General features: G+C 39.8%; 1 protein-coding gene across 5 annotated transcripts in view; it reads left to right on the forward strand.

Annotated features, from left to right (window-relative positions):
* poc1a (POC1 centriolar protein A) overlaps positions 1-23573 on the forward strand; it is a 40996-nt gene that overhangs the window by 6615 nt on the left and 10808 nt on the right. For all 5 annotated transcript variants that reach the window (XM_034083997.2, XM_034083998.2, XM_034083995.2 and 2 more), the window contains exons 6-10: positions 238-353; positions 1969-2102; positions 6086-6154; positions 7529-7669; positions 22675-22935. In XM_034083997.2, the coding sequence (XP_033939888.1) occupies positions 238-353; positions 1969-2102; positions 6086-6154; positions 7529-7669; positions 22675-22935 (721 nt within the window). The remainder of the gene's footprint in view (positions 1-237; positions 354-1968; positions 2103-6085; positions 6155-7528; positions 7670-22674; positions 22936-23573) is intronic.

Here is a 23573-nt window from a genome sequence, read left to right on the forward strand (position 1 = left end):
AAGGCACTGAACACCTACTCATTCATTTAAAATTCTTAAAGCATCAGCTGAAAGCCTCTATTGTATAGTGCGTTTACATTGTTTAACCATTTACAAAGAGCAGAACATCTTCTCTGGTGGGTGTTTCAAAAACCTTATTAATTGAATTAACCTGTTGGATTAATACATTTGAAGTACTGTCAATTCTTGACCAAAGACATCATTTTCTTAAATGTCCTGTTTTTTCTTTCTCCCTAGTTATGCAAATCACGTGGACTTCCATCCCAGTGGAACGTGTATAGCTGCAGCCTGTACTGACAACTCTGTCAAAGTCTGGGACATCAGATCCCATAAGATGCTCCAGCACTACCAAGGTAAAGGCATCTCAACATATATATGAAGGAAGTGTTACATTTTATAATAACGTAATTACCAGATCACGTTAAAATTGCTACGGTAAACCATAATTTGCTTTCAATCACTGCATATTTGTAGCTTTAATGCCAAGCTAACAAAGACACACATTTATGTAAGCATTTAATGTATTTTTTGGGTCAAGACACTCAGTAAAGCATATGTTGATGCTTGATAGCTATTGTACTAATTGTTTCGTATTTAAACACAGGCGTTTTTTTAGGATTTGACGACATTTTGAATCAGTAACACAGTAAATTCACAGCCCAGTGTTGAGAGAAATATGTCTTATATGGCAAACAGTAAACGTCTTGTCATCCAGTCCCTCCCAGACTCAATACAGCAAAAGTAAGGCCTCACTTTTAAACACAGTGAAAAACACAGCAAACGACTGAAATAACACCAAGTAAAAATGAAGATTTAAAGCTCACGACTAAAGTGGTAATCAAGAACCTTGCATATTCAATAAGCCGAATGTTGATGCCTCTTTGTCAGTCTGCCTTTCAGTGTGATTGTTCTCATCGGCTCTCTTAAATGGATTTGAGTTGTGAAATCTAATAATGGATAATCACATCTGTGTCTGAGGAGCTGGGGCATGAAGATAAAAGCTTCCCCTCTCCTCTCATTCCTCCTCCTTTCCACAGTGCTTCACTTTACATGCTATAGTAAATCACCAAATACACCAGCCTAGAGTATAACATTGTGGCTAACATGTGGTGTTGTTACTGTTATACCGATGGGAATTATTCGTAATTGGTAATATGTTTAGTTTTCCTTTCTCCTTCTATTGTTTGTCCTTGCTTTTTAATGGCTTTCATTTTATGTTGGTGTATACTTTGCTCTTTATCCCTTCATGAATCTTAGCCATACCCAAAGAAATCACCCTCCTGCTCTCAGTATAGTTTGGTGCAGCTTTTCATCCTGTTGCAGCGAGACCAGAGGCGTCAGTTTAGCTTATGTCATAGCATCTTGTAGCCAGCAGAGGGACCACGTTGCCAGTCAAATGTCTTTTCTCATTCAAGAACCCAGTTACCAGAAGGTGGATTGATTTCAGGTCTGGGGAAGTTTTGATCAGTTGCTTCAGGCTTCTATACCTGACAAATATGCTAATGCAGACCTGATGTTAAGCCATTCTCAAGTAACACAGCAACTGAGGCGTTGTGATATACAGCACCAGTGCACTTAAATTGGATCCAGGCAACAATGTTAGCAAACATCTGGCCAGCTGAAGTGTCCTTGAGCAAGAAACTGAACTCTAACAATGCCCCTTAGGTGTTAAAATCACAGCAATGTTCCTCTGAGGTGCAGTTTTAGAGAGAAAAGGGAAAGAAACATACCTTGTTATAGTATGGATGGACAAGTCATTGTTACTGTCATCATGATTTAATCATACATTCAATACTCCATTATTTTACAGGCAGAACATTTGAACATTAAAAGCCACACAATACAGTAAAGCCAAATGAACAACAATGGGATGGTATTTGTTGTCTTTAATTGTAGAAGGTTCCACTTCAGTTTGAATTACAGTAACAAAATGGGTGTCCTGTCATTGAGTTTGTATGTGTTTTCCAGTTCACAGCGGTGTGGTGAACAGCTTGTCTTTCCATCCGGCTGGTAATTTCCTCATCACTGCATCCAGTGACTCCACAATGAAGATACTGGACCTTGTAGAGGGCAAGCTACTGTACACACTGCACGGACACCAGGTAGACACACACACACAAACAAACACACACAAACAAACAAACACACAGACCGTTTAGATGTCCTACAGGCCTTCCAGTCAGGATCATGATGGGTCATTTCCGTCTGCTGTTGGCGTCTGCATGTGTATGTGTTTGACATCTCTTTTGTCAATTTTTTATTATGACATGCGTGTGAGTGTATTATGGCTTTTTTTGTACATGGTATATTGTATTACTTGCCAGGCGAGCGGACGGCCCACTCATGATGACTCATCTCAGGGTTGTTGGAAGGAAACAGAAATGTGTTTCTGCCTCCGTTCTGCTTGATCCTGTCCTCCTCATCCTCTCTTCCTCTGTCTATCTGGTTTCGGTCCTTTCCTTTTTAACTGACTTAAACGAACAATGTGTAAAATCCTGCCACTAGCAATCTATCAAAAACAATAACAAAATACAGTTTGATGGTGTCTTGAAGTTGCGTGGAATCATGGGAGATGTTGTCTTCACCACCTTCGCCGCCATTGCAGTCAAATTCTTCTGGTTATGACGAGTCATTGTTCATCGTTCATGAGGGTTTTACTAAGAGCCTAATTATCAGCAGAGGTCTCATCCTCTTCAAAAGAAAGGCACCCAAACAAAAAACACTGGTTAAAAATTCTTCTTTCTTTGACGTGTCTTTGCTGCCCAGAATGTTTGCTCATCTTATTTCTCGGAAGAATATGAGTCCTATGACTATATTCCTTCATCTGGTTCAAATATGCAGTTAAAAACGTCCAAGATCTAAAAAGTATACCAAAACGTGTGGCTTGAAATGAATAAACGTTCAATTTATGAAAGCTTCTTAACTCCACAACACTGAAGCATGCCACGCCATTTAAGCTGAATAAATGAAACCAACCGTTGATCAAAAGTAACTTTACATGTGAAAATAGTTGGAAGCATTTAGGACAATGTAATTAGACAACTCAAGAGAATATATAACATTTAGTCGATTTCAAGACCTTTTAATTTGGAAAGCACCGTCACCATCGTTATCATCCTAACGATGAAGTACAAGTACTACTTGTACTTCTCTATTAACGCCCATCTCTTCTGTACTCCCATGTCGACAGTCTGGACCAGTCGCTCACTGACTGTATCTATTTGTTTGAACAGCTGATGGACTGACTTTCTGGCTAGTTGTGGGAATCGGTGGCTTGCCAGTGACACATGTGGTCCATCTGTTTACCCATCCCTCTGTAGACTTTGCATGCCTCTCCTTTCTTTGTCTTGTCTGTGTCACCCACTGCTTGCCAAGACTCTTTCGTCAAGATAAAAAAACACCCTTTCCCCTCCTCGCCTCACACCTCCAAATTTGTCTTCTCCTAATCTCTTTCTTTGTTTCTGTTGTTGTTCTTTTTTGGCTCAGTGGTGACGTCGCCAATCTGTTGGTGCTGGGAGCGCTCAGGGTGTTAATTGTCTCTCCAGTCGCTTAGCTCGAGTGTGGGTGTGTAGGTTTACGTGTGTTTATGTGTCGGCTTGTTGATGTATGTGTGTACAGCTATGTGCATGTGCTGTATATGGAAACACATGAAGGCACTGAGGGAGTATGTTTCCTTTTGGATCTGACAAATGTGTTGTTTTCTTCGCCTCAGGGGTTACCTGTGGCAGGACAGAATCAGCCTGATTTAGCTTCATTTGTCTTTCTGTTCTGAGCATATTTGGAGGAGCAGCTGGACACTGAAACAAGAAGAGCTGGTCTACTTTAAAGGCCAGCCAACCCTGAGTGAGCCTGACCCAAAGTAGTTGCTACCTTCAGGGCTAACCCCTTACACTTATATCAGCAGGTAGAAAGCAAGACAGAGAAACTTATCTTGAGGCAATGTGTGTCTACAGTTTAGTCTGACAAATAAACTGTACACACACATTGCACTGCCACGTTTACAGCTATAACGCTACTGCTAACTTTATACTCACAGCTAATGTTAAGCACACAAACGGCCCACTCTTTAGTGAGAGTTATTCTTTAAGTAAGTTCTCTATATAATACGGGTTGAATTGAAAAACATCTTAAGACATTTTTTTCCCCCCAATTCTTAGGACTGGCTTATTTGGTAAAAAACCTGAGAACTAGCTTGCAATACACCCCTGTAGATGTATAGTGATATACTTAGCCTATTTTCTCTCCAATGTCCTAATGTGTGACTTTAGCGTGTTAGATAATACTCAATCTGATACTAATGCTTCTGGTCCTTTTTCAATGGAATGCCTATCCTTCTCTTTACTTAATCATACCTGGAGACATTCATACTCAAGTCGACTGTTTAATGATTTAAAAGCATTTAAAAGACCACCGCATCATGTTTTATTACGACGCAGACTGAGAAACAGATTCACACTTATATTTAAAAAAATTACAGCGACAAAAGTCAACCAGTGCAAGATTATCATTGTTTTTGTCAGTCATGAAATTATGGAGAGCAGCATGTGGAGGCCAGTCAGGTTCGCGGCCTGTGTGTGTGTGCGTGTCTGGCCATGGCAAGTGCCAGCCTGGCAGCAGGCGTTAGTCAGAGTCGAGACAGAACATGCTGTCTGTCAGGCCGTCGTGTTGCCATAGTGACACTGTCTGCTTCTCTCAGGTGCTTCTGGGAAACCATTCCTCACCCAAACCAGCCTGTCTGGGTGCCAGCCGCAGGACACACAGCTCCTCTTTGCTGGCCAGCATCAGTTTATTTTCCTTTCTCTAGTTTGTTCTCTCCTTTTTCTCTCTTTGATCACAGTCAGGGGGCTCAGACTTTTATCGTTAACCCCGTTCTGCATTGTGGGATGGAAAAAAGGAGTGTGATCTTTGAGTTTTTCAAGCTGTATTCTGTCTGCGCTCCAGGCACACAGGCACACTCACTCACTCACACACACACACACACACACACACACACACACACACACACACACACACACACACACACACACACACACACACACACACACACACACACACACACACACACACACACACACACACACACACACACACACACACACACACACACACACACAGCATGCAACAGTTCTGACACTTGCAGGTGTTCCTTTTTGGCTCTGACCAGGTGTGACCTCACCTCACCTGAGTCTTAGCTTTCTGTTATTGATTGCTCTGCCCCACACACACACACACACACACACACACACACACACACACACACACACACACACACACACACACACACACACACACACACACACACACACACACACACACACACACATGCAGTAGCAGCTTTTGTTGTCGGCATAAGTTTCCTAAATGCTATGAGCTACATACACAAAAACACCTCTCCAGTTCTCGTCTCTTTATTGTACATTTTATAATAACTTCTAACCTAACTGTATTTCGAAGTGTCCATCTGGCTTGTGGCATTACGTTGTTCATGTTGTCTGGTCTGTCCGTACCCTTTCTGTGAAAGCCCTAACTCAGGATGCCTGAAAGGAATTACTCCCAATTTGGCACAATCTGTACTTTACTCAAGGATGAACTGAATAGATTTTGGAGGTCAGAGGACACATTGACCTCACAAAGAATGTTTTTGGCCATTTCTCAAAAATGTATACGCTAATTAAGACAATTTTACACAAATATCTAAAAGGATAAAATGATATATTAATGAAATGTTGGACAGACAATATGTAAACTGCAGAAATACAATCATAAGGTTCGAACTTCAAAGGTAATGTATGTAAGATTTGAAGTTTATTGAATGGTCCGAATGCATCACACAGACAGACTACACTACTTTCACAGGGATTGTTTCATTTCTAAAAGGCTGCAACGAACTATTATTTTAATTATTGATTTATTTAAATGTGTCTGCCTAGTGTTTATAAGTATTCTTATTTATAAGTGATTAAAAATTGTTTTTACAAAGCCCAAGGTAACATTATTAAATGTATTTCTGGACCAACAGTACAAACCCCACAGACAGTATTATTTAAATCATAATATTTGTCTGTTTCTCTTTCCCCTCCATCAGGGTCCAGTGAACTGTGTGGCCTTCTCCAGGACAGGAGAGTATTTCTCCTCTGGAGGTTCTGATGAGCAGGTGATGACCTTTTCTTGATGATCCTTCAAAATCAACCAGTTTTTGTTTAATAAATGGTCTTATTATTTGCTGTCCTTATACAATTAATTACCAAAAGGTTTATTGCCAATTTAGAAAACAGAATGAATGAAAATGAGTTTAGGGGTTGCAGATGTTTTAAAATGCTGTTGTATGAGGTGCTATCCATAGTCGGTGTATCACCTACAGCAGAAAGCAAGCCACTAAGCAACGTACTGCTGTGCTGAGGCAGCAGCCAAATGTAGCCACCTACAGAAAAGATCAATATTACTTTAAGTGAAGGCTTTTTTAGAATATTTTCTCTACTTTACGTTGCTGTAAGATGAGGTAATGAAGCCCTTATTAACGATCTCTTCAAAGCATCCATTACATTGACCAAAAGTAATCATACAGAGCACAGGAATTGATGGTCTACTCCAGGGATGTCCAAACTACGGCCCGGGGGCCAAAGCGGCCTGCAGGACATTTTGAATCAGCCCTCAGCTAATTCAAAAAGTATAATGGAGTATGGCCCAAAAATGAAACTTGTGCTTTTCTTGTATTGTACTTCTTAAATATATATGAAAACAGATATTACACTGTGTGAATGTGTTAAGAAGCCCGCTCTTCAAACTAATTCAGTCAATTCAAGTTGAAAACATTTTCTATCAAATCTAAGTTGATAAGAAAAAAGCCCAATAACTTATTTTCATAACAAGCTTGAAATAAACCCTTCCTATTTCCTCTTATGATAAGCAATCTGAGGCTCCTGTTTTAAGGAATGAGCTGCCAACAAAATAAAGTAAACCCTATGGAGAGCTGTGATGTAGGCTGTTGTTTTTCTTAAAGCATATTCAAGTATTAAGCATAATTTACCTACATTTGATTGATTTAGCTGACTTATAACTTAACTTATGAGGCAGTATACCTCACCTCTAGTGAGTGGCCCAGCCCTTTGTATGTTTTTCTGTATGTGGCCCTCTGGGAAAAAAGTTTGGACACCCCTGGTCTACTCGATCGGTTAGTTAGTGTTTTTGTATGACTTTGATGATTCTGAACTAACCAAAGTCTGTACACTACTGTCCGACTGCAGTGAAAATATTCTACATTTCGTGTACACTCAAACTGTTTGCTTTGCAGCTGCCCCGATCCACAGCAGTACATTGCTTGGCCATACATTCTGTTAGCTTAGCCAACTACTGTAGATAATACACTGACTTTGACTATGCACCTCATTCAACCTCACTGCAAAAGGTCTGAATTCTACCTTTTACTTTGACAAAGAGAAAGCAAATCTGTATGTATGTCGTGCATTTCATTATTTGTAAATTAGATTATTGGTTTGGTGACTTTGAATGATTTGAATTCATCTTACAGGTAATGGTGTGGAAGAGTAACTTTGACTGCGCTGAAGGCATCGATGACTTCAGGCTGCAACATAAAGCTGCTCCCAGCCTGCAGGCAGTAGGCAGCTCCACGGCTCAGCCCCCTCTCACCCCCTCTGAGCACCGCAGCCAGGTGAGATCAGTATACATGGACTCATTTTCGGCATTAAAAGACATTTCGTTCGACACAATTATAAAAAAAACAATCATAATACATATAATGAAGGTGTAGACTGGAAACAATAACTTTAATCATTCAGTTTATCTTATACACTCATAAGTGAAGGTATCCTAATTATTGCACATACATTTGCATGCATGTGTGGCGCCTGGTTGAAAGATAAACATAACACGTGCAGAAATACCCCCGCAATATTTTATGCTGCCAGTGCGGCGGGCTTATTTCCTCGCTGCATATCTTTGCTTTGAAGTCTGCAGTGTGGCCCGAAGCTACATTCATCTCTCGCATGCAGGGCAAGAAATACCCACTTATTTCCACATCTACATTTTGATATTGAGGACGTTTTTTCTGTTTTTCTGACCGCTGGAATTAATGAAATATTAGTCTGATGATTAATCTGATTACTACAGATGAGTTTTGAAATGACGATTAGAAATGATCAACCTGTAAAACGGCAGTAAGAAGTAAGGAAGTATAACTGTGTTCAAACACTGTGAATACTGCAGTTTCTGTTAATAAGTCAGTGCTGTAATGAGGCATCGACAAACTAAAAGGAAAGTTTGCAAAGAGACTAATTCCATAAAGTGCAGGTTATGCTATGTTACTCCTCACTTGGCTTGTGGTTATATGTGTTTTTCTAAGTCTATACAATCTCATTTGAGCATTTTTATTTTATATATTCACTGCCTGATTCATACTGTTTTTATTTAATTTAATCAACAAACTTGGACAGTATTATGAGTCAATAAATGCCAAAGTCGGTTATACTTTAAAAGTGTTCAGACGGAAGCCTCCCAATTTAATAAAACATCAGCAGGAGTCTCTAATCCCACCTGACCACACCCTTTCTGACTGCTTTGTGAATCTGTCCATAAAGAAATTGTGGTTGATAGTTATCGGAACACAAAGCTGGTGTATTATTAATAAACACAAACAGTGCGAGCAGATAAATAAACCTGCACTTTCTGTCCTGCTGTTGCTAAAACTAACCATTTAAGTCTATTAACTCTATTAAGTTGAATGCAGTGAATCACTAAAGATATAAGAGACAGTGTTGATAAAGGTATACTCATCTGTTTTATCACCTAAAAACAGATTATTCTTATTTATTTAATTTATGTTTTCATTCTGATCTTTAAGATGGTATGAGGTACTAATACAATCTGCATTAAAAAAATAGAGGCGCTTGGTTTTATGAACGTGTCATCCGAGCATAGTTGTTGATGCAGCAACACACAAGAAATATGCACAGGTCCATTAGGAAATAATCCTGAATCTGTGCGCTACATGGGTTAAAAGCATGGCTGCAACTAACCAATATTTTCATTATTGCTAGAAAAGGTCAGCACAAAGTCAGAAAAAGTGTATTATGAGCCGAATAGTCCATACACCCCAAAATAAAGTTTGAATCAAAAACATTTGACCTAGAAATAACAAAAGGTGAGAGGAGTTTGGCTATTACGTTACATTTTTTTACATTACATGTTACTTGTTAGACGCTTTTATCCAAAGCGACTTACATGCTCAATACTGTGGACACTCCCCACAGGAGCAATTTGGGGTGAAGTGTCTTGCCCAGGGACACAACGACATGCTGACTACAGTGGGGTTTGAACCTGTGACCCACTGATCGCAACACCAACGCACTAGTCCACTGCGCCACACGCCGCCCTATTAGCAATGTTTAAATATTAAAAGACCTTGTCAGATGTCACACACACACACACACACACACACACACACACACACACACACACACACACACACACACACACACACACACACACACACACACACACACACAAAGGGGACAGGGTGTCACCGGCTGGCTAGTCAACCTCAGGGTAAGGTTTGGATTTCAACCCCTTTGACTGCTACTGTGTTACTTACATCAACAAGGACACAGCCAAGGTCTCTCGGTCTCTCTCGCTGTCTCGAAGTTTAGGTTCAGCCACTGTGATGCTGCCTTGCTTTTATTCTTTTAATATTTACAAATCTAGGATAGCATAAGACTCATAATTAGGCATGTATGTAACCGGTGAAGAAAAAGTCCTGTTGTGATATTTAACCAGTTCTACTAAAACGTATGACCCATTAGTAACTCTTCATTGCTGATTGATTTGATTGGCTTTCTGGGGCAAGTGTGACAAAGACAAGGGATGCAACTCTGCACCTTGTGCCAAAGAGTGTCGAGATTATTGTTGTTAAGTGTTATTTATTATTATAGATAAAATATTTTTGCATGCCAGTGACGCCTTAAGAGTACCAGCCTATGACTAAGAGCGTTCGCCCATCAAATGTACAACTCTGTGAAGCAGTGCGGCCCCTCGCTTACAACAATGCCCCCGAGTACACGTACCATTAGCGTGATTATTTCTAACATCTCCTTAACATTGACTTGAGCAGTGTAAGTGCATAGCTTTTAATGTCCTTTAAACACCTCTCTTCTCTATGCCATCCATGGACCCTTTGGGGCTTTTTTCATCTTCTCTCTCTGTCTGATTGTGCTGTTCTCTCTCGTTGCTGTGATACAGGACTGTAAATTGATTTTAATAGCTCTTCCACTCGACAGCTGTTATTACAGACGTGCCTCACAGGAGGACTAGAAAATGGGTAGATGGATCATCGGGAGGGAGATGATGCATGCAATTCTTGAAATACATTTTTACTGTTTTTGTAAAATCCTACTGAACCCTTTATTTGGGAAATGTGTTTGTTTTTTTACCAAATACAGTTCAAGCACAGCTTTTAAACCTTAGCACTTTTTAGGGTGGTGCAAAATGCTTCACCTGTTTATCTTGGCTCTATTCATCTTAAAACACATGAATTGATAAGACATTCTTAACATCATTTCATTGAGGCATAATTTTTGCCAAATTGCATTTGCAATAACTATATAGTTTGTTATCATTTATGCCTAATAGAGATGCAGTAATTGTGTTGTTCTTATTGTTGTTTATTGTGTTTTTGTTGTAATTATTCCCCATTTGTGCCAGACATCTTCAATATAAACATTTGGGAAATGTTTAAACTCATTCAGCATTTCATTACACTATACAGTAAATCATCATATATTTCATACGCATTTATGAAATAACCTTTAATGTGACCTCTGAATTGAAAGATATTCTTTTGAAAAGTAACAGCTTCAAAAGCCCTTTTTAGTCAGCTAAACAACTTCCTACACAATAAGAAGAACATAAGACATTTATATGTGAATGTAAAATTGAATAGAAGCATAGAGAAATTGTTCACCTTGGTTTTTCATACAGAATAAAATGTACATGTTGATCTTTCTTTGAGACGCAAAGTGCATTCACATAATTTCAATGGTTGAGTAGATTAATGACGCATAGATATGAATGCACAGTGTAGAAAAAATATCTTAACCGGAGTTAGTTCTTGGCAATGGCATTTCTTTCATCTTCATCATCTTTTCATCTGCCAGTTGTTAAGGTTAAAGTAAAAGTAGTAGCTGCACCTGGAAGTACCAGCTTCCTAGATTCTCCTTTTCATGTATAATTTATCCATTTGTAATTTATTATTTATACAGGCCCTTTCATTTCTCATAAAATGCCACAAGTCTCAGACACGTGTTGCCTGAGAGGAAGCAGAGAGGGAACATGTCCCCAGCTCGCCTTAATGTGTTTGTTTCCTTCTCTGTTAATACGAGTATTCAAAGGCTTAGGGAGTTTAAAATAAGAGTATAAAACAGAGAGAGGTACTCTATATGAGAGAAGTGCATCTAATGTGCTGTTGAGCATTGACTTATTTTAAGAGAGGCAGGATATAGTAAACAGAATATTCTTTTTTTAAAGCAGCCTTGAAAGGGGTTGTGGAACACCACTGCGGTTCATACATCCAAACTCCAGACTGCTAACTAATTAAAGAGAACCACAACATGTGAATATTATCAGCCTTTAAACACAAAAAATACAATTTTAAATGCAGATCCTATAATTAGAAAGTGACCATGGAAAGTATACCCTGCCAAAATGAATGATATTACATAATGTATCAAACATTATTTATGAGTTATGTCAAACATTGATTAAGTATAGGTTACCTAAGACTAAACACTCATGCATTGCAGGCTTTAATGGAAGTAGAAACCAATAAAACTCATATTGTACCCTACCCAATAAAGTATTTGTCAGTACCTGAGGGTTTTTTATGTATAGCTATTACGGGTACAATAACAGTGTTTAGGAAAGATGGAGGACACAGCTTTGTGCCACTAGCAACACCACAGAGACTATAATCACAGAGACATATGTCCGCTGTGTTTGTAAGAACATGAATAAGCAGCTGACAGCATCTGCACTGAGAGAATACTCCTTAAGATGGTATCATCTTAAGGAGTATTCCATATTCATATTTTTGAATTTTGAATGTATTTGTATATATAATATCTACATGTATATTTTCTATTTCAACATGTATATTTTCTATTTTCTTTTCTTTCTATTCTTGTTTATTTGTAGTTTTGTTTTATTGTAAAATGCCTTGTCTTTTATGCTGCTGCAACAAAAACAATTTCCCAAATTGGGATCAATAAAGTACCATCTTATCTTATCTTTTCATAAAGGAAAAGTAACTCATTAATTATTAGTGTGAATATACAGTATATTTGATTAATAGGACCTCTTCCTCCCTTCCCTCTCAGATAATTAATGCTACACACTTAATTCTTCAGGAAACTATTTGTTTTCATGTTGTGATGCGAGCACAACCACACTTCATCAGACTTATAAGTAAGATGTAAAAAAACAACCAGATGAAGTTGACTTGTGCTAGAAAGTGATGTAGTTAATTAAACAGGTGAGCATTACGGCAAGTTTGCAAAGCAAGCTATTTATTATGTTTTCTTTTGTTTGGATGTCCCTGCATAATCCTATTGGTATCAGTTACAATACAACTGGTAATAATATTATCAGTCTTATACTCAATATGGAGATACCCATTAAGCTTATAATATTACAATAAAACCACAAGTTAAGCTTTTCAAAATAGTCTGAAAAATAGTCCGGTCTGTGTTTAAATCGTCTCGGTCGTATGTAATAAAACCATCCCTCCTTGCTATGCCTATCATCCAGTATTACCCACAACTGCCGTAGGCTGTTATTCTTTTCACCCGGAAGAAATTGACTAATGTGTTTCTTCATACTGGAGCAAAGGCCACCCATGGCTGCTATTCTCTCAGAATCAAATCCACAAGGATTTCATAAACAGCTAATTTGATATGCTGATCGTTTAATTTACTTGGATGAAAAACGCCATGAAGATTTTCTAGTGATGGGTGCTATGCCAGTACACAATAAGCCATCTTTAAAACGAGATCTCTCTACCTAAACATTCACAGTCAGCCTGCCTCTGTGCTCAACACAGCTGAGCAAATCGTTATTTGCCCTGTTTCGTGTGAGAGAATAGGTGTGTGTGTGTGTGTGTGTGTGTGTGTGTGTGTGTGTGTGTGTGTGTGTGTGTGTGTGTGTGTGTGTGTGTGTGTGTGTGTGTGTGTGTGTGTGTGTGTGTGTGTGTGTGTGTGTGTGTGTGTGTGTGTGTGTGTGTGTGTGTGTGTGTGTGTGTGTGTGTGTGTGTGTGTGTGTGTGTGTGTGTGTGTGTGTGTGTGTGTGTGTGTGTGTGTGTGTGTGTGTGTGTGTGTGTGTGTGTCAACCATTGCTGACAGGCAGATCAGCTCTCTCTGATCACATCCGCCCTAATCCCCCCATCCACCCCCTTTTCTGTCTCTAGCTTCACATCTAGGTCTTTCTCCCACTCACGTGTGCAGACAGACGAGCTGCACACGCAGTAGGCTCCCCTTAACAGTGACAAACACACACGCACGCACACACACACAGCTCGGCTCAGCAGGGGGGGGGGGGGTGCAGACTGCAGTAGCTGTATGATCTTCTGTCTCATTCACCATTATTGTATTTACTGTAGCCAATAGGCTGCTGTAAATATGCCATAGCATACCAAACTTTACTGGCACTCTTCTTAAAGACTAATATAGAGGATGCAGATATTTATTTAAAACCTTACACAGTTGCAATGAAAACTGCAGTTTTCTCAGACAGTGTGTGGTTGTGTGGTCATCTTTAGGTGCTGGTATAGAAAGACAGGTGGTATTGTTTGACAGTGGGAGTTGGGAGATTTCGACAGCAGGGGATAGAGGGAAAGGAAGGGGGTGTGACAAGGGAGTGTTGAAGACAAGATAGCTGGTGGAGTTAAAGAGAGCTTAATGGTCTGGTGGAGCGAGAGAACATCAGCCAGATTGAGAGGGAAAGGTAGGAAGCGGGAGAGCAGGGCGAGCATTTGACCATGCCCGACAGCATGAGCACAATCGAGGGAAAAAAAGGCTAAGATGTGAAGCGTACGCACAGGAATAATGAAAATGCGAAGGCCATTAACAGACACCTGTTCATCCCTGTTACATTAAAGACAAGCAGAGAGGGAAAGGTGAAAGAGGCAAACAAGACCGTAGCAGAGAGAAAGCAGAGCAGAGGTTGTATAAGAAACTCACTTGAAGCATACAGAAATGTGTGGAGGGTAAAAAGCTGACAAAGTAGCATTAATAAAAAAAGGATTGGTGAAAAACGTGTCTGTTCTGTTAGCTTTAGCCAAGGTAAAGCATAGGTCCAAGCTGAGTCACATCTAGGGTTGCAAAGGGGCGGAAAGTTTCCATGTGAAGTTAAGCTGGGGAATTTTGGAAATATTCGATGCAAAATTAAACAAAAAAACATTTCATTTTTTTAAGTAGAACAGAACAAGTTTTAATTATTTTATTGAACTATTATTTTTCATTTAAGAACGAAATCAGGAATGTTGAGTTAAATTTTACTCATCCCCCCCAACCCCACTCATTAAAAAATGAACAAAAATGCACCCCCATCCAAAAATCCCCACAAAGTACCATTCAAAATGTTAAATGAAAAGAGCCCTTCTCCCTCCAAAAAGTCCCATTAAACATGCAAATCTTCCTTCAAGCAATCCTCTGCATTTTTGCTAAACCCTTTCAGTCAACGGGCTCTTCCTGGGCCTCATCAATATCACACTCTGAGTCTTCCTCTTCAGTGTCACTGTCCAGCCTTGTTGAGGATGGCTCTGTGTCCGGCTCAAAGAGCCTTAGGTTTGCCCGAATGCCAACCAGTTTTTCCACTCTCACCTTTGTGTGGTCTCAATAGCCATGCAGTAAGCAGTGTGCTATGGCATGGATATTCAAGTGTACTTGAATGGCATCTGTTTGTTTTAGTCAAGATTATGCTAAAATATACTTTCCCCAAATATATTTAAGTTCCCTATGAAGAGCCAACCTTCAATTTTGAAAATTCCCAGTTTATTCCCATAAATTCCCGTTAATTCCCGTGGAAAGTTTCCATCTTTGAAAATTCCTGGAATTTTGCAACCCTAGTCACATCACAGGCATCATTCATCAAAACTGTCCCTCACAGTTTAAAATTAAATGTTTGTTCCACTGTAATGAATCTATATTTCAGTAGTGAGAGAAACGTCTTGTATTGTTTACATCCTATGGTTATATTATGGTACACTTCAATGTAACGTTTTAAAGAGTGGGACATTTTTAATTGTAATGTCTATCACCTCAGGAACATCTCCCGTCTACGACCATCACTCTCTGATTCCGTGGCCGAAACCCTCATTCATGCATTCGTCTCCTCCCGGTTGGATTACTGCAACGGAGTCCTGTTCGGGGTTCCCAGTAAAGCCCTGGACAGGCTCCAGTATGTGCAGAACTCGGCTGCCAGGGTGCTCACTCACACCAAGCCCTGGCAGCACATTACCCCCACCCTGATCCACCTCCACTGGCTCCCAGTCAAGCACCGTATCACCTATAAACTCCTTCTTCTGACTTACAAATCCCTCCATGCCCTCGCCCCCCAATACCTGTCTGACCTTCTCCGCTACCACACTCCATCCCGGAAGCTAAGATCATCTGGACAGGATCTCCTCTCCACCCCCCGCACCAGGTTGCGGACTTTTGGTGACAGAGCCTTCAGTGTGGCATCCCCCACCCTCTGGAACTCTCTCCCCCCCGAAATCCGCAGCGCCCCAACCCTGGACATTTTCAAAAAAGCCCTCAAAACGCACCTTTTTACTAAGGCTTTCCCCACTAGTTAGTTTAATAGGTTTATTTTTCCACTACTTCCCCCCCCCTACCCGACTTGTAAAGCGACCTTGGGTTTCCTGAAAGGCGCTATAAAAATATTATATATTATTATTATTATTTAATGTATACTTGTGATTAAGCCTTAGGGAGGCTAGCATGATGAATTGTATTGAAAAACAAACAAAATCTCTCTCTACAAGAAAAATCAGAGAGGGCACAGCTGATTAAGTTACTAACACGAGTTTCTAATGGAAACATAACAAGTAAGATCAAATAAGAAAGGTAAAAGTTGAAAACAATAATCTAGCAGGAGAAACTGCAACAGGCTGCATGCACTGTTGGTGCACTAATATATTAGTATAGGTGTATAATAAATCAGCTTCTCACATAGTGGAACAACAAGGACTATCATGGCCAGCTGTGCTTGAATTAATTAAAAGGAAAGGATGATTGGCATACATTTAAGGTAGACACAGACATTATCCTTAAACAGTCAATTTAAACTCATATGCATGTTCAAAGGGGACAGCTGGTGTTAACACACATTGTACTCCTGGGTCCAAATTGTTGTTACTTGCAGTATTTTCTGCCGCTACTCACGTTAAAATGTCTCCAATGATGCCATTATAGAGTTTAAATGCCATTTTTTAATCCCTGCCCGTTTTTGACACATTTTGACGCATCAGCATTAAGTGTTGACTCTGTTTGGACCTAAAGTCCTACTTCATTTTTCCAAAATAGTTTTTCCAAAATGTAAATATACAATACACAGAAAAACTGACATGGCATGATATAACTCACTCGCATACACACCAAGATAATTACCAAACAAACAATGGTAATGGACTGTGAGGCAGGAAGTTTGTACATGACCAGTCATTCAATCAAAACAAAGCTCGGGCTAGTGAGCAGAATATCTACCAACAGAAATAGCCATTTCAAAGCATATTTACAAAAAACACAATTTGTACATCTTGTGGTGTGGGAAGGAAACCATTAACACCCATCTGTTGTTGTTATTACCTTTCACCACCTGGGTTTGAAATTGGGATATCAAACCAACTACAACAATATATTAAGGTCTATTTGGACCGTAAATAACTACCTTTTTCCAATTTATAATTTTCTATATAAATCGTTAGAAAAATGCAACAAAAAAAAAGGTCAATCTCAATTCCTCAAAGTCCAAGGCGTTGTCTTAAAAAAAAATGTGCCGGTCCAAAACTTAACGTTATTTAGTTAAGAGCTAGAAAACAGCTTGTTGTACCATTCTTGAATGTAAAGGACAATGAAGCGATTAAGAAAATATTTGGCGATTGTTTTTCTTTTGATCCAATAATCGATTTGCTGACTAATTGTTTGAGAAATGCTTTACACCAACACAGCCCATTTAATTGCAAGGGCTGCCTTTTATTATAAGCTAACATGACTAAACTCAGATAGCCTATGTGGCCACGGCCCAGATATTGAAGAACTCATTTGTTGACGTGCAATTATTCAGTTATATAAATTCATCCCTTATTTAATTAATTACCACTCTTTAATGTTCTGATCTATCCTCATAAAAATGTAAGGCGTGTAACATTTTATGTGTGTATGCAAGCGTGTAGAGTGATGAATGGTTTAGTAGAATGCTTGCAGGGTGTATTGATGGCTTGCTGTGTCAGTCTTCCAATTTAATTTGGTCCTCAGGAATTGTTCCACTGTTGGTTTTTCCACTCCAGGTGATTCATTAGGAGGGTGTTACTGTGTGCTGTCGATGCAAGCACACGTGTGTGTACACTTGTGCGTATCGGGGTTTTCCCCCGTAAGGCTACAGCACTACAGGACGTGTTGAGTTTGCAGAACAATATATTATTTAAGCATCAACTTCACTATGTACACATGTCACACTGCAGTAGACGGTGTGTACAAAGATTAATTAAGGGTTGACTTTATAGACAAGTTTACATTTAATTCTAAAAGCATAATCATCCTGACCTGAATGCAATGAAAATAACTCGCTAACAAGTTATTTGTGTGATTCACTTTGTATGAATGCAGAAATAAATAGCAAAAACCAGTAATAGTTGTGGGGTTGTGCTAGATTTAGTTTTTTGAAAAATGTTTTGGATTAAATGTTTACCTTTTTTCATCAACACCATTTTCCAACAATGTTTTTACCCAATGTGGGTTTTTTCACAAAAATCCTGTGCGTGCGTTTGTGTTCGTGTGTGAGGCCAAAGGTTTATATCTGTATGGTATACAGGTCTTCGCCAATTGTTGCCTCTGATTTTCTGTACTAGCATGTGTGTGTTTATTTGGGGACCAGCGCTTGGTGTGTGTTTAAGCAGCTGATTTAATACAAAGCTATAAATCGTACTCTCAACAAGAGTTAATCCAGTCTTGGTGGAGCTTGTAGGCTCAGCAGAACTGCTCCATTGTCTGCCTGTCCCTCTCTTTCTCTGCCTCTTTCTCTCTTTCTCTCTTTCTCTCTTTCTCTCTCTCTCTCTCTCTCTCTCTCTCTCTCTCTCTCTCTCTCTCTCTCTCTCTCTCTCTCTCTCTCTCTCTCACCCTGGGCCTTTATCATTTCACTAATTTCCCCTCCTCGAATCCTCGGTCCTCCGGTAGTGACCCGGAAATGGTTTTCGGCGCGCCATGTTGAAGGACATCTTATTTCTCTAAATGCACAACGAGGACCGAGGATCGAGCGTCGAGGAGGCTCTCTGGAGGAGCTATAATCGAGGATACACTGATGGGTCCTCCACGGTCCTCCATATCCAGTCTCTGATAGTGTTACGTTATCATGCTGTGAGTGCTCTCATACTTGCTTGATTCTGAAATTGTATATATATTTATATAAATGTGTGTATATATATACCTATGTATGTATGTATGTATATACAGTGGGGCAAAAAAGTATTTAGTCAGCCACCAATTGTGCAAGTTCTCCCACTTAAAAAGATGAGAGGCCTGTAATTTTCATCCTTGGTACACTTCAACTATGAGAGACAGAATGGGGGGAAAGAATCCAAGAAATCACATTGTAGGATTTTTAATGAATGAATTGGTAAATTCCTCGGTAAAATAAGTATTTGGTCACCTACAAACAAACAAGATTTCTGGCTCTCACAGACCTGTAACTTCTTCTTTAAGAGCCTCCTCTGTCCTCCACTCGTTAGCTGTATTAATGGCACCTCTTTGAACTCGTTATCAGTATAAAAGACACCTGTCCACAACCTCAAACAGTCACACTCCAAACTCCACTATGGCCAAGACCAAAGAGCTGTCAAAGGACACCAGAAACAAAAGTGTAGACCTGCACCAGGCTGGGAAGACTGAATCTGCAATAGGTAAGCAGCTTGGTGTGAAGAAATCAACTGTGGGAGCAATTATTAGAAAATGGAAGACATACAAGACCACTGATAATCTCCCTCGATCTGGGGCTCCACGCAAGATCTCACCCCGTGGGGTCAAAATGATCACAAGAACGGTGAGCAAAAATCCCAGAACCACACGGCGGGACCTATAGTCAATGACCTGCAGAGAGCTGGGACCAAAGTAACAAAGGCTACCATCAGTAACACACTACGCCGCCAGGGACTCAAATCCTGCAGTGCCAGACGTGTCCCCCTGCTTAAGCCAGTACATGTCCAGGCCCGTCTGAAGTTTGCTAGAGAGCATTTAGATGATCCAGAAGAGGATTGGGAGAATGTCATATGGTCAGATGAAACCAAAAACTAGACGTGTTTGGAGGAGAAAGAATGCTGAGTTGCATCCAAAGAACACCATACCTACTGTGAAACATGGGGGTGGAAACATCATGCTTTGGGGCTGTTTTTCTGCAAAGGGACCAGGACGACTGATCCGTGTAAAGGAAAGAATGAATTGGGCCATGTATCGTGAGATTTTGAGTGACAACCTCCTTCCATCAGCAAGGGCATTGAAGATGAAACATGGCTGGGTCTTTCAGCATGACAATGATCCCAAACACACCGCCCGGGCAACGAAGGAGTGGCTTCGTAAGAAGCATTTCAAGGGCCTGGAGTGGCCTAGCCAGTCTCCAGATCTCAACCCCATAGAAAATCTTTGGAGGGAGTTGAAAATCCATGTTGCCCAGCGACAGCCCCAAAACATCACTGCTCTAGAGGAGATCTGCATGGAGGAATGGGCCAAAATACCAGCAACAGTGTGTGAAAACCTTGTGAAGACTTACAGAAAACTTTTGACCTCTGTCATTGCCAACAAAGGGTATATAACAAAGTATTGAGATGAACTTTTGTTATTGACCAAATATTTATTTTCCACCATAATTTGCAAATAAATTATTTAAAAATCAGACAATGTGATTTTCTGGATTTTCTTTTTCTCATTTTGTCTCTCATAGTTGAGGTATACCTAGGATGAAAATTGCAGGCCTCATCTTTTTAAGTGGGAGAACTTGGTGGCTGACTAAATACTTTTTTGCCCCACTGCATATATATATATATATATATATATATATATGCTCCTCCGCTCGCATCTCCTGTGGGCGGGACTAAGACACGAGGATAGGAGTCGAGGAGGGGAAATTAGTGAAATGAGAAAGGCCCCCTCTCTGTACATCAACCAACAGTACATCAGAGCAGAGAAATAAAGCACCACCATACTGAAAGACAAGAGAAGTACACTGAACAAAAATATAAATGCAACACTTTTGTTTTTGCTCCCATTTTTCATGAGATGAACTCAAAGATCTAAAACATTTTCTATATACACAAAATAACCATTTCTCTCAAATATTGTTCACAAATCTGAAAAAATCTGTGAGAGTGAGCACTTCTCCTTTGCCGAGATAATCCATCCCACCTCACAGGTGTGGCATATCAAGATGCTGATTAGACAGCATGATTATTGCACAGGTGTGCCTTAGGCTGGCCACAATAAAAGTCCCGTCTGTAGCCTTCACAGTGTGAAGTATTGAGATCACTTTGGGTACTGAACCAACAAAATGCTGAAGGTCATTGAGTTCCTCTCCTGATATTTTCTCCCTCAGCAGTTATTATTGATTCTGGCCATGTGATCTCTTTTCACATTTCTTGCAGAGCTGTCTTTCCCATACTACCTTCTAGTTTTGTTCTTTGTCATCTTTATGCGATATGTAGGGGATTGAATTAGTAATCAGTCGAGGAAAATCACATTTATTAAAATATATAATTGAAATGTGTTGTTTTTTAGAGCTGAAGCAGTCACATTTTAATACAAACAATAAAAAAGATCCCATCAAGTGATATCTGGCAGGCCATAAATATTACTGTACAGAATCCCTGTCCGTTTTAATGTATCCGTGGTCGTAGTCTGGCTGTAACACAAGTGTAGATCCAGGTGACAAATGACATCTCCGATCATAGTATATATGGCTTCATTCAGGAAACAGCACAGTTTGATTCTGCGGCTTTGAACATGCTTAACTGAGTGTGGATAGACTCGATGTTGCATGGGGATGATGAGTAAAACATTTTCATGGAGATGAGACGTTCTTTCAAACAGAAACACACACACACACCACCAGACAGAGGACTGCGGAGACAGACCAAAATATGAATTATCTTATAGATGTGTGCAGCATAGACATTGTGATGGAGAGATGTGATCACTGACCTTCATGTGTTTATGTCTCATTGAATTAATCACAACCCACACAGACAGACTGGCAGTGTGCGTCTGTGTGTGAGAGAGAGTCGACAGTTTTCCTCTGTTGAGTCCATACACCTTCTGGAGTCTGTGTAAAAGGCTCATTTACAGAAAAGAATTCTTCAAGCAAAGTCAGTCGTGATTGTTTTCCATTGTCAGAATGCATTTTAATTTCTTACTTTGCTTTTACATTCAGTGTGAAATATAATGGTTTTGAAACTTGATGAAAATGAATTGTCATTTATCAACTTTTAGTTCAAAATCTATTTAAAACCAGGCATCTTTATCAAGTTCATATGTGTATTTCATATACAGTATACAATTGCAAACATCTGTTTGTGCCACACCGCCACCCAACTCATCGCCTGTTTTCAGGATAATTGAAACACACTCATAATCTTTTCTCTACACACAGCCATTCTCTTGTGAGTATTGCTCATGTGCAATTCTCAAAAGAGATGAGGAAGTAAAATGGTTCATTCATTTTTTTGTTGATTGTGCGTCTCTTTGTGTAGAAAATAAATTACAGTTATTTGTGTATGGGGCGTTTGGACAGGGGAGACAAAGTGAATGAAACAGAAATCAGTTAAGGCTCTAGTTTATTGACATGATTGATTTCAGGTTATCTTAAAGGTCCCGTATTATACTGTTTTTCATCAATATATAATAAGTCTCAGATATATATACAAAACATGTCTCTGAAGTTTCAGCCCTGTTTCAAAAGTGCTGATTCTGTGTCTGTTACTTAGATGAAAATAAGAAGCCACTCCCCACGCCCCTCTGCGAGATATTTGGTTAAAATGAACACAAAAGTGCTCTAGGAGGAGATTCAGGTGATAAGTGGGGGGGGGGGGTTACCTTGGTTGGTGATTGGCTAATGGTTACCCAAGCCAAAAAATCGTTATGACATCATGAAGTGGCCAAAATCTCATCAGCTCATTTTCAGACAGGTTTTTATAGAAATGGATCAGGACAAAAAGTGAGCAAATCTTTTTTCCTGAAACTTTCAGAATCTCTTTACACACATGTTTATGTATAAAATACATGAAAAGTGGATTTTGCATAATAGGTGACCTTGAAATTCCTATATATAGTGAGACACCCCTAAGTATGTTATGTGAAGCACATTAGAAACCTTATGAGTTTCCAACAATCCTTTACCCTTCTTATTTTCCAGGCCTGCGACCCCTCAGAACATGCAAACGGTCAGGACTCCCACACAAAGAGCGGCAGTCGCAGCCAGAGCAGAGCGACTCGCTCACAGACCTTCGGACCCCTCAGCTCCAGCTCTTCCTCCACCCACCAGACACAGACCCCGGGTTTACCGCCGCATTCCCCCCAGGTTCAAGCACAGTCCCAGGCCTCGGATGGGGGGGTCCCTCCTGGTCTGGCCAGCACCCTGGAACACATCATCGGTCAACTAGATATTCTCACTCAGGTAAGCAGAAGATTTGTTAATCTCTCATGAAAAGCAGCAAGCACTGTGCTGAGGCTGTGCCGCCCCCTCACTCTGTTCAGAACAAAAGCTTCCTCCTGATCAACCTGCAGGCCAGATATGATTACAGAACACAAACACAGAACACCATCTATCATGCTGTTACTGCGTAAGACTGGCACTTTATCTCTACACTGCTGTACAGAAGTTACTCAAATCTATCTGTGACAGCAGCGACATTACTATTGTTTTTATAATCTCATTTGAACTGTATGCACATCAAGTGAAGTTCCATTTTTAGTCAACCAGATAACTAATCCTAAAAACTGTCTGAAAAATACAGAACATGCAAAACAAAAAAATAGATCCTTGAACAAAAAACGAAAAGAACAGCAACCAGTTAAGATCTGAAGGTCTGCTTCGTGTCAATTTATTTATGTTTATGCTTTGTGCATTTGTGAAGCTCCAAAGATCAGATATGGATATCAGAGAAAGCAGAATAACAGTACAGCAACATGTTGTAGGCTCTCCTGTTGTAACCCATTCCTTTTAGCTGACCTGTCGAATATGAAATGAAATGACTGCAGCTTTTGAATTTGCAACTTATATTAATCAGTGTTGAAAACATTAAGTGCAATGGA

Source organism: Pseudochaenichthys georgianus, chromosome 5 (genome assembly GCF_902827115.2).
Source record: "Pseudochaenichthys georgianus chromosome 5, fPseGeo1.2, whole genome shotgun sequence".
NCBI classification, from domain to species: domain Eukaryota; kingdom Metazoa; phylum Chordata; class Actinopteri; order Perciformes; family Channichthyidae; genus Pseudochaenichthys; species Pseudochaenichthys georgianus.